General features: G+C 44.5%; 1 protein-coding gene across 7 annotated transcripts in view; it reads left to right on the top strand.

Moving 5' to 3' along the window:
• Positions 1-12,351, top strand: part of ZBTB46 (zinc finger and BTB domain containing 46) — a 48,405-nt gene extending 36,054 nt beyond the window's left edge. For 6 of the 7 annotated variants that reach the window (XM_027697279.1, XM_027697281.1, XM_027697284.1 and 3 more), the window contains 5 exons: positions 801-976; positions 2,127-2,178; positions 2,270-2,569; positions 8,384-8,559; positions 11,867-12,351. In XM_027697279.1, coding sequence (XP_027553080.1) covers positions 801-976; positions 2,127-2,178; positions 2,270-2,569; positions 8,384-8,559; positions 11,867-12,253 — 1,091 coding nt within the window. In that variant the 3' untranslated portion in view covers positions 12,254-12,351. The remainder of the gene's footprint in view (positions 1-800; positions 977-2,126; positions 2,179-2,269; positions 2,570-8,383; positions 8,560-11,866) is intronic. The other variant, XM_027697285.1, reaches the window with a different exon arrangement.
• Positions 12,352-12,357: the final 6 nt, after the last annotated feature.

Raw genomic sequence — 12,357 nt, 5'->3', positions numbered from 1 at the left:
ATTCCAATATTCATTCAAGGCGTGTGCTAAAGTTTGTTTAACAATTTATAATGTACACTGATTTTGATGACACAATCTTTATTTGTATTTAGCTTTGTCATTGATTTTCAAGACAGTTTCTGGAATATTGTTTTCCACTTGGTTGTTGCTACAGTGCAGGCGAGAGGGTGCATCTCTGCTTGGGCCGGACACAGCGTGATTTCCTTTTGAACTAAGGGAGATTTTTAGACTGTAATGACTGTTAGGTGTAATTGAAGAGTTTTGTACAAATATTTGAACTTCCATGCTTGCTAACTGCAGAATGACAGGAATCCTTTTTCCCATCTTTTGTAAAGCACTTTGAGATCAAGGACTGACAGCCCCGATATTAAATAAACCACCACGGACAGATCTTGAAATCTGAACCTTTGACATAAACTTCCAAGTTAGTGGAATGAAGTCTGTGTGTACGTTCCTTAAAGATGGAAATGTATGTGTTTGGAATGGTGCTTCTCCAAGAGAAATGTGATTGCTCTGGATATTTGTGCTGCGCTGTGCTTTTCTCTCCCGACGGACTCTGTAGTGACCGTGCCGTGCGATGTAACTCCAGCACATGCATTTGGGTGGGGAGGCTGGTTTTAAAAAAAAACCAAGGAACCAACCAGAAAGACCAAAAGCCTGGCATCCCTGTCCTGCTGCGTTCCCTCCCACTGACAGAAGATGAGCTGCGAGTGCTGGGGCGCTGCCTTTGCGAGGCCGTTTTTAAAGCCACCAGCTGGTGCTCGTTCACGTGGGTGAGACTCGTTTCCTGTGTTCCCCAGGGCCTGGCACCAACTCGAATCCTTCAAGGGGCGAATGTGATGGCAAAGTGGAAGCACCACCATCTCCCCCACTGCCTTCAGCACACCTTGCCACTCAGAGCCCCCCCGGGATCTGCTCTTCTGGTGAATTGTCACCAGAAACTGTGATAAAAGGAGAGGTGCCTTCCTCAACCCAGGTAAGATCGGGGGGGAAGCGCAAAGAAATTGAAGTGCAAAGGTGTCTGTTTGATCAAATCCTTCTCAGTTAGGAGTTTGAAAGACTTAATACCTTCTACTTTAGTCTGTTAGTTTTTTTAAAAGGAGTAGAGGTTATTTTAGAATTAGAAGTCTGTTGAGGTCAGGGCTAGTGCTGTCCCAGTTTTAGCGTTTTTCCCTTACCTGAACAAAATTTCCATTCAAAAACCTCTGGGTTTTTTTTAATATACCTGCCCTTTTTGTTGTAAATCCCTTCATTTGCACAACATTGCACACAAGCATATAATAATGGCATGAAGAGAGCCAAGACCTCAGCTACCCATTGCTCACTTCTGGTGTTCTGCATTGGGATTTCTTGTAACTGCCTAAATTCGGACAGAAGTGGGCTGGCTCTATTACAGAAGTCAGGAGTTTGACCTAAAATCTGTAATTTTCTGTGGCATTTCCTAATGTTTTTAAGTGATACTTTAATTCTATTAAACAAATGGATGGAAACACAGATTTTCCTCTGCAGTCCCTGTAGGGTGAAGTGAGCTGGTCTGCCTGGTCTGCACAGACCTGCCGAGGCTGCAACGTGCCTTTGCCTCATACAGGGATGCCATCTGCCACACGCTGGCATATCGCAAAGGATTTATGAAAAAAAAAGAATAAAATCAGCTTTTATTTAGAATTTGGCCCAGCAGTGCCAGAGAGCATTGCATAAAGGGAGCTACACAGAAGGTGTTTGTCTTCTACGGGCTTCTCTATGTGGAAAGGAAAAGTAGCTGCGGAGGGCTAAGGGAGAATTTTCCAGTTCTGTTGTATCTGCTGTAAATTTTCCACCCAGCGTTTCCCGTTGGCCTGAGTGGGAGCTACGGATGCTTAGTGAGACTGGAAACTGAGTGGTTACACAGGACCTAAACAGGAATGTTGGTTACTGTCTTCAAAACACCAGATCCTGCAAAACACATCCCAGTTCACTGCTTTGGCAGTGAAAGCTTTGTGAAGGCACGTAGGGTTGCCAGGTCAAGTGATTGAGCCTCCTTTAGAGAAAAGGGGAAGGCAGTGCCAGCAGTGGGAGTGGGAGCTCTGCCTGCAAGGACAGATCCTTGCAAATGCCTGCCTTAACCTCCATGTGCTTTTCCTTTGCAGGCCGCTTACGACAGAGTGTTGGCACTTTGGCAGCTTGATAACTCTGACTCAGGTAAGCAGAGAGAAATATATTTCTTTAATCTGTCGTTATTTTACACCTGAAGGCACTGATCTCTGCACGTGCATCCCTGGTTCTGTTTTAGATACGAGTTTCTCGAGGCCCGAAGACACGGACGTCGCCGATGGGACGTTCCTGGATTCGACCCTGGCCAAGAGGCTGACCTGTGGTTTCTGCAGGAGGGTGTTCCAGCGTGCTGAGGAGCTGAAGGAGCACATCCACGAGCACGCCTTCTCCATGCTCCTCCCGCTGGACGTGGTTGACTGCTCCCGGCCCGACAGCATTCCTGCCGGCCAGCTCGGCCGCTTCCAGTGCTCCAAGTGCCCCGCGAGCTTCACTCTGAAATCCAACATGGATCGGCACGAAAAGACCATCCACTTCCATTGTAAGAAGATGCAGTGTCCTCACTGTGCCAAGCTGTTCCGCGACAAGACAGACTTAAACCGGCACCTTCTGTCCGTGCACTCGAGCGAGCGCACCTTTGTCTGTCTCTGCTGTGGGAAGGGCTTCGGCACCCAGAAGAACCTCAGTAGCCACGTGAAAACGTGTTACCTGGGCTCTGCCCACCTGGCTGGGTTGGAGCTTTTGGACAGTGTAGGACCAAGCGAGGATCCTGAGGATGCGTAGCTGCTGTTGTGTTGTTATGAGACACTTCCTTAAACTAGGAAAAGCAAATTGTTCCGCGGCTCTCGCGCTGCAAATAAACGTTCCACGGGTGTCATTTCAGAGAGTAACTCCCCAAAGCTGATCAGTTGATACTGTGGTGGTTCCAGATCCTGTGTTGCTGCAGCCTCGGTGCAGTTTTTGTGCAGAGACAACTTTTGTCGATCCACACAATGGGCACTTTGGCTGTTTTATTGGTGTGCTCATACTGTGTTCTTACACTGCTTTCAGCTTTATCAGTAGATCTCAAAGTGCTTTATAAAAGAAATGGTGATGTTTTCCTCCTATTTTTTTTGGAAAATAACACATCTCAGGTCGTTGAAAGTGTTAGTAATAGAGCTAATAAGAGAATTCAGTTCCGAGTTCTGCTCTAGTACTGTGCCTTTAGACAATTTGGGCATTTCAGGGGTTTTCAGTGTGGACTTAGGAGCTGTGGAAGCACTGGGTTGCTCAGCCCTGTCAGCTGTTTGTAAAGTCTGGTTTTCTATGTCTTTTAAAGGAGAAAAACATACTGCTTGTTCATATGTGCAACAGGGTATGTTATTTGGGCTTTAAAGTTGTCTCAAAGCTTGTATGTTTTATTGGTATTATATTTGAGTGCTTTTAGGACTTCTTTTTAAGAATCATCCTGGAGTATGGCTGTGGTTCTCAGGAATTCTGTAAATTTTGGTGACTCATTTGTTTTATATACTGTAATTAATAGCCAGGCTGAATGTGTGGTGTTGAAGCAGAGGAAGGGGATCTTCACATAGATCTGATTGTGACTTGGGGTGTGCACACAGAATCAGTAGTGACTGTTCCTGGTGGGTAGAGATCTTACTATAATTCCTATTTTATTCTGTGAAATTCACTTACTTTTTTAAAAGATTAAATATTTCTATGTCTCTCGCTGTATATTTGCATACTAAACCAGATTATGGTGACTGTGAAATGAAAGTAGCATAATTAAGTGCAGTGCTTCCCAGCTGCTCTGTGTGCAGCACAGCTTGGCAGTGTGTGGGGTTGCTTTCCTCAGTGGGTTAGAGACAGCTGAGGAGAAAAAAGCTTCTACAAATGTTCTTTGGAGTTCCTCAGGAAAGTTCTTTCTTGTTTTACTGTTGCATCTCAGGGAGACAAAAATGAGAAATATTTAGCCGTGCACAAAGTGGACTTGAGCAACCTGGAGACTCCAGTGGGGAGCTTCTTCCAGAGCTGTTTCCTGTGGAAAGATGAGAGAGCCCCTCAATTCCTGCTGCCCTTGGGCTTATAAAGAGGGCACAGGTGTATTCTGGTGCAACACTGCTCTGCCTGTTCCTGCTGCGAGTCGGAGCTTCAGGGAGACATCTCTGTGCCGTGCCAGGGCTGGGAAGCTGGGATTTCCCTGCTTGGCTTGGTTCTTACTCTTCCTTTGAGCAGGCTGCAGTCAGGATTGAGAAGTTGTTCATATATAATCAGGGTAGTACATCGTACTTTAATAATTTAGGTTTAAATTTTACGTTTTTTGCAAAGTCATGTTTATTTTTTCCACTCTTGTTGCCATTGACGTCTTTGGCATCGGGGGTCTCAGCTGTCTGTGAATGTGTCTAGTTTTCAGTCTGTCAGCTTCCCTTGTGACAGATGTCAGAGTAATTGCCTCGTGATTTATTTTGCTCTTAAATAACCAGCAAGTAAGGGAGGAGAAAGCTGAGCCAGGAGACAAAGTTGTGACCAAACGAGTCTTATCTGGAAATCTGGGAGCAGCGGGGTAGGATTTGTCTGAAATTGGAAAGTAAGATGCCAGCAAAAGCAATTTCAGCAACATTTGAAAGACTTCGTTCGTGTGATAGCTCATGATGTTTCATGTTTGTTCATTTTGCTCATGTTTGAGAATTTAATTTAACATGAAATTTTTTTTCTGTAGTCAGGTCAATTCCCTGTCTCTAATAGAAGTTTAGGTAGTATTTTCCTTGGCCTGTACATCAGAGTGCTTCCCAACATCGGCACTGGGAATTTCCAGTGTTTCCCTTCAGGATCAGGACTAGTTTTTTTTAAGTTGTTAGAACCATAGGATATAGCAGAGCAGAGCCTTACTGGGCTTGTGTAGAACAGGTGTTAGAAGCAGGATTTTTTTGCTAGGAAATGGCATGGGAGAATGATGGGAAGTGTGAGTTTGACAATTAAATTACACCTCACTATTTATAACCTTAATTATAATGGGCATTAAGTGGACAAGAATTCTCCTAAAGTTTGTGAATTCTTCATAATAACCCAATGAGTGCAGTATTTTAGTGATTATTAACTAGGTATCAGTTTACAGAGTTAATCCAGAGCAGCTCTACCAGGCAGGGCATCACTAGTGCTTTTTTTTCTCTCTCAGGGATGTAGGAGCCTGTTTTCCTTTAACAGCCTCAGTGAAATAAGTCAAGTTACTTGAAATGACAATACCAAAGGCTTTTTCCCAAGCACTATTGTGTTGGTTTTAAAAACACACATTTCCATAAATATTTTAGTGACATTAAGTACACAAATTTTTACTGTGGCACTGTTTTTATTTCCTTCTCCATTCCTTGGCGCTGTGTCCAGTAGCTCATCATCTACGGTGCTGCTGTTAATCATCTCAATGATCATGTTAAAGATGATTTCTTAGGACCTTAATGCTGCTATATTTAATGCTGCTCTATAAAATACTGTCATTTAGACAAAGATGATGCTCATACCAAAGCTGGTATGTTGCTCATTAAATAGATGTACTGTGGGTCCATATGTTTAACAGGACTGTGAAAATGTTAACTCTGCAATACAGTTACTTTTCTGACAATGCTGCTGGTTTTCAGGTGTTTCCTTTTGTAGATACGAGAACTAAATATGTGGCTATTTGGTGAAAAAATAGTTTTCAATAAAAGTATAGCTGCAAACATTGTTCTGTGAGTATTTTTAAATAGAAGTGTACTAGAAACTGAAATGTTTTTCTCGAGTGATTTAAGCTAAATGCAGGATCTCGGGATTGGACAGTGTTAGGAATAGTCTTGAAAATACATGGATGTGCTGGAAGCAGGTGGTTGTTGGTGTGTGGAGGAGGGTGCTGGGGGTGCAGGTCATGCACCTGACATTGAGTGTTGCCTTTTCAGCTTTGCAGAAGCTCAGCCATGAAGTAGAAGGAGAGGTGTGGGCAGGGAGAGCAGGCACCTGGTCACTTGGGAGTTGACAGGGACAGGTACAACCTGGTGATGTAGGAAATAAGGGATTTTGTGGTATTAGTCCCTTAAAGTACTTTTGCTTCATGATCCGGGGATCTGGTTGCTGTCAGGATCTCTGTGTCAGTGGTTTCCAGTGGTTCCACCCAGCTTGCTTACCTTGTGTGAACTCCATAGTAACGGGGTTATTAGAAGTCTGTGTGTGGCCTGTCACTAATGGTCGAGTGGTTACAAGATCAGACTGGAAACATATTTATCATAAATAGCTTTGTATCCTAAAATCATAAAATTGCCACCTGCTGTAGGAAAACGTGGGCTCCTTGCCTCTGAGTGCGGTGTCAAAACCAAAGGAGAAGATAAAGCAAAAAGTAATTTTCCTGTAATATAAAACAGAAAGTTTTCATATTCTGAGTGTTTAAAAAAAAAATAAAAGATGCTAAAATGTTACAAATGAGAAGATCAGTGTGGGGTAGGAGAAGGGCTGGTGTTTAGGTCACCAACCAGAGCTTGCACAAGGCTCTGGGCATCAGGCCATGCTCAGGCATCTCCTCTGGGAGGTTCCCAAAGCAAGTTCAGAGTCTCCTGAACACTCTGCCCCATCACTGTGGGTGAGCTTTGCTGACAGGTGAATAAAATATTCCTTAGCCTTGGCTTTCCCTGGTGTCAGTGTTGCAGCCATGGCCCAGGTGAGTTGGCACTTCTTTTTTTTTTTTTCTTGGGCTAGAAAATTCTGTTGACAGCTTTAGAAATGTGCTGAGAAAACAGCAAACCACCCAAAAAAAGCAGCTGTGGGCTGGACCACCACAGGTGCTGAGCAGCCCAAGCCACCGAGTTAGAAGCCCAAGAACAGAATATAAGAATATTAAATACAATGCAAACTGATAATCAGAGGAAGCTTTTCTCCCACAAAGTTGCCTGTGTGTAGGATGTGTTTAATTCTGAGTAGTCAGAACAAATGCTGAGATAAACTTTGTATTATGGCAGCTTTTAAGATCTTGAATAATGCTTTTAGTCTGTATTAGAACAATAGAAAACTTCTTAGAATACTTTTTTCTAAGATGAAAAGTTGAAGTGTTTGCTCTGATTGTGCAAGGGGGGGTGTTACCTTATTTAAAGGTGTCTTTTAATAGTGTCAGGTGGTTTTGCACTTCTACATGAGTGACAAATGTAGCTATTTTTCATGGTGTTTCACCTCTATTGGAATACAAGACAAAGTAAATTTTAAAAGCAGATGGAAAAAAAAGAAAACCAGCCCACAAATTGGGCATGAAATGACACCAAGTACATGGGCTTACTGTTTTTCCTTAAAAAGGCCATTTTTCAGTGTACAATATAACTCCTGAGCATCACCTGTGACATACTGAGGACATGCACTGTACACACACCTAGTAGGGCATTTATAGGAGGTAATATTTCTTTAAGCATCTAAAAATACTGCCAAGTACTGCCTCTTTTAGGAGCCAGGTAGTAGGTCTGGTATTCCCTGATTCTCTCAGCTCTCTTCCACAGACTTTCATTTACCAAGAGCCATTTACATACACGTAAGGAAGTTGGGATCATTAACCAGAACTTGCTCTTTTTCCCCCTCCTTGTTATGTTAATATATTGCTTTGAGAAATAACAATAATTAGGAGAAAAGTGGGTGAAAATTAACATAATAATGGGAAGCAATAGAATAATGAGAAGCTGGAGATTTAAAATCATCTCCGTGTGGACAGTCACTTCCAAACTTGTACTGGGGGGATGTCCTCAGGGAGCAGCAAATACTCTGTTTTCACCTGCTGTATTCTGTGTGTGACACTGTTGCTGTGTTTGGGGGAGGAACCAGGGTTGGATAGCATAAAGAGTGGTGGTTTTGTCTTGTTTCTTCTGGGTCATCCTCAGTCTCTGCTCCTTCACCGAAATGCTCCTGGGGTGTGTGATGATGTTCTTGCACTGCTGCATAAATAGCAGTAAAGCACATAGTGCTGTTAGGGTGTTACCTCTGTAGGCTTCTGTTCCTGGCTACCTGCTTCCTCCACAAGTAATAGGGTTAAAATTTTATGTCTTGATATTTAGGATAATTCTTTATAATAAATCAGAACTGTAGCAGGTTGCCAGCCCTCTTTATTTGCCCTTCAGCAAGTGTTGGGCAATGTCCGTAACAGCCTGTTGCTAAATGTTTATATGTTGCCTCGTTCAAAAGCTGCTCTGATAAAGGTACTTAACCTCTTAGCTTCAATAATAGAAGGGCAATAATATAATGTAATGATTAAAATATATAGGTGGTTAAGGGGTGAGAGTGTGATTTCACAGTGAACTAATTTAATAGTGAAATAGTCAACCAGAAGACTGTTATGAGACATTCAGAGATGAACCTGTGTGTTCTGCTTGCTCTCTTACAGTCAACGAGTTCACAGTCATCAGGAAGAAGTTCAAGTGCCCGTACTGCAGCTTTTCAGCCATGCATCAGTGCATCCTGAAGAGACACATGCGATCCCACACGGGAGAAAGGCCCTATCCCTGCGAGATCTGTGGGAAGAAGTTCACCCGCCGGGAGCACATGAAGCGGCACACCTTGGTGAGGGCAGTGCTGGGGGAATCAGCCCGTTTGTTGGGGTTTAAAAAGAAGAGGGGCTTCACCTGGTTTAAGTCTGGGTTTTGTTTCCCCTCCCAGGGCTCGACTGAAGGCTTCTCATGTATCTTTTTTCCCTGCCTTTCAAAGGCTTTGTGATTGGCTGCCTGTTCATCCAGAGCTAACCACCTCCTGCTCTCCAAGCTCAGCCGGAGGGTTTCCAAGACTTAGATTGGATATTAGCAAAAAATTCTTCATGGAAAGGGCTGACAAGCCCTGGCACAGGCTGCCCAGGGCAGTGGTGGAGTCACCTTTCCTGGAGGGGTTTAACAGATATATAGATGTGGCACTTGGGGGACACGGTTTAGTGGTGGGCTTGGCAGTGCTGGGGAAACGATTGGACATGATCTTGGAGGGTTTTCCCAACCTTAACAATTCCATAATTCTATAATTCTGTGTGGAAAGCTTTAAAATACATTGCTCAGCCAGAATTGAAGGCAAAGCTGCTCTGGTCTGGCCATGCTTAGTTATCAGAAATACTGTTACACCTTATTAAAGAAGGGCTGCTCAGCTCCGGCTGCAAGGCTGGTGCTGGTGTCTGGCTCTTCACAGCTTCCTCAGAAACAAAATTTTAAGCCAAACATTGATTATTTTCCTTTTAGGGTAGAATCAATTCCCTATCCTAAAGAGGTTCTCCAGGCTTCCTGTAGAGGTGCTACTGCGGGAGAGCAGATAGTTTCTAGGTGATTATTCCAGCAGCAGGCACAGCTCACCAACAACAGCGCCCTGGCCCTGCAGCACCGGGATCATCGGGGGCCTGCGTGACAATGTGCCACAAACCCCCACCACCTCCTTCCCTTCCTTCCCTGCACGTTTGTGTCCGTTCGGATGAGTGCCCAGCCATCTGCTCGGGGCCTGCCTGCTCCCCGAGATGTCCCTTCCCGATTTCCTTGGGGCCTTGCGGCTCTGGTGTTCCGGAGGCAGATCCAACAGTGAGCTCAGTCCTGCTGCAAGCACACAGGTTTCAGGATCAGTTACTGGTTTTGCAGCAGGGAACACCTTGTCATGCCAGCTGGTTGCCTCCAGCATTTTATTTCTGAGAACTTTCCCTTTTTACAGTTCTTTTTTCATGAACTTAGGATGTTGTCAGCACATTTCCCCCCCCTCTTCATTGGAATATTGGTTTTTAGTCAGTTAGAATATGATCTTGCTAATGGCATGGTCTGATACTGAGGGTCAGATGCTGTTTCTGTGTTTAATACTTACTAATTTGGCAGTAAGGGAAATAAGATTAATTTCTGCTCAGCTGCCTCCGGGAATATGGTTCTCTTTGAAGCAGCTGACTGAACTGTTGGAAAAGAGGGAGAGAGGTGATCAGGTTTTTAACAGATATTCAGCCTACTCTAGTGGAAAATGTCCCTGCCCATGGCAGGGGGTTGGAACCAGTTGAGCTTTTAGGTCCCTTCCAACCAAAACCAGGCAGTGATTCTGTGATATTTACAAATTGCTTTAGTACCTGTTTTATAATTCCTTCTTTTTATGGCTCGTTTAGTTCTCCTATTCAGCTTTTGATGCCTGAAAATCATTCTTCTACAAGTTAAAAGTGAGTGATACCTATAGATCCAGCTGGATGACTCTGACCAGCCCTGTCCAACTGCTTTTGAAAAAAATAATAAAATCCAATGCCTTTGCTTGATGCAGTAGAAGAATGTCGTGGGGACTAGCTCAGAGCAGGGGAACCTGCAGCCAGAGCACATCAGAGGCACTCCCAGGCTTTGAACACGGCTGGGACTGGTGTAACAGAGAGCCTGAGCCGGTGTCCTGTGGCAGCGAGGGCTGAGAGGGCTACAGTGGGTCAATTTGTCCTCTTCCCAAACAGCTTTAGCTCAGCTGAGTATTCCAGAGCACAGGGTTATGGAGAATCAGGTTAGAGTTGTTGATCCCATGCTGAGGCAGGAGCAGGGAACTGACATCCAGGCAGCTGCTTTAAAATATAAGGAAGGGCTTTAACCGGCAAAACTTTTCCCACAGGCTGTTGGGAGCATGGAAAGAAATGAGTTAAAGAAGGATTAGGGACTGGTGATACCTGCCCCAAGGCTCTGGTGGCTGATGGGCTGACCCCAAATCATTGGCCGCTGGATCCTTATCTGCTTCTACACCACTTCCCAAAGTGTCCCTGAGGATCAGTTCCAGCCACAGGGCATCGGCCAAGGCAAGTGCTTGGGCTGTCCCCATGTGGTGTTAATATATAAAAGAAGGAATATATATAAAAAATTTATAATATATATTATTATATATATTAGGCAACCCTAAAATAGGCAGTTGGACTAGAAGGTTGGCCTAGGTCCCTTGTACTGAACTATTCTATATATAAATAAAATTCATTTATGTTTTATGTGTGTATAAATACATATATATATACACACAAAAAATGAAGATACCTGATGAGGCTCCTTGTGATGGAATTCAGGGGTTCTCCCTGCACTGGTTTCCTTTGGCAGAGGAGCAGGTGAATGGTTTGACAAGCTCCTTGCCTACCATGCAGGGCAAAAGTGGCCAAGGACAGATTTCACTTTTAATTGGGTGATTTGTTCTTCTCAGAGTGTGTAACTTTGCTCACTGAGTCGTGAAGTGTTTGACTCTTAAAGTGATTTCTGGTTTCCTACAGATCATTTTCCCTCTTGCCACATGTTCTGTGATAGCTCCGTATGCCTGGAATTCTTGGTCATAGAGTGCAGCCTGAGTTATGGAACAGAAACATTTGTGGCAAACCAGAGTAGTCAGAAATAAAATCACAAGTGCAGCCAGATGCATTTTTTTTGGAGATACAGGATGCATTCCCAGTTCTCTTTCTCTTTGGTTCTGGGCAGCAGTAGGATCAGGATGAAGACCACTAAATCACCATGACATTAACACTGTTTTGGTCAGGGTGGTTCTGCTCTGGTCTGCACAGAACCAGTGCTTGAGGGTGGTTTTTTTTCCCCTATTAAGATTTTCCTCGTGGTGGTGCAATGCAGCTCTTGCACCCAGAAAAACAGGAGAAAAAAAAGGGGAGGAAAACAAGTGCAAGTGTTAAAAGTTCCTCTCAGAACTACTTGATGATGAACGGGCAATCCCAAAGGATTTTCCGTTGTGCGTCACCATTGCAGGGCTGAATCAATGGTGGTGGGTTTGAGTTCACAGTAAAGCCAGTTGTGATCTCGGGCTGCAGCAGTGGATTTGCCTTCGCAGAGGATGTGGGAGCATGTCCTTCCCTGCAGCTCTCATTCCACCTCCGCTGGCATTAACCTTTCTGGTCGTTCTCCTTTTCCAGGTCCACAGCAAAGACAAAAAGTACGTCTGCAAGGTGTGCAACCGGGTGTTCATGTCGGCGGCCAGCGTGGGGATCAAACACGGCTCCCGCCGCCACGGCGTCTGCGCTGACTGCTCCGGCCGCGGCATCGCCGGGCACCTGGACCACAACGGGGGAGAAGGGTCTCCAGACGAGTGTTACCCTGGGGAAGGGCAGTACATGGAAGACCCAGATGACATCAAAGTGGAAGGAGACGAGGAGATGGGAGACGACGACGACATCAAGTGGAAGGATGACGTGGGGATGTCACAAGATGATGTGATTTTAGATGACGACAAAGATGTTGACTCCCCGCAGGAGCCGGACAACTCTGGGGAGAATGACAAGGATTTTACCTGGATTTCTTAGGGATTATTTTTTGTTTGGTTTTTGTTTCACTCTGTTGTTTGTAGGGGGAGGGAGGGTGGGGAGGAAGGAGTATGTTGGAAAGAACTTAAGTAGCCTTGTTGTCG

This window comes from Neopelma chrysocephalum, unplaced genomic scaffold, assembly GCF_003984885.1.
Source record: "Neopelma chrysocephalum unplaced genomic scaffold, ASM398488v2 Primary Assembly neopelma1_119, whole genome shotgun sequence".
NCBI classification, from domain to species: domain Eukaryota; kingdom Metazoa; phylum Chordata; class Aves; order Passeriformes; family Pipridae; genus Neopelma; species Neopelma chrysocephalum.
The sequence above is the reverse complement of the archived record's forward strand: the minus strand, read 5'-3'. Positions and strand labels throughout refer to the sequence as shown.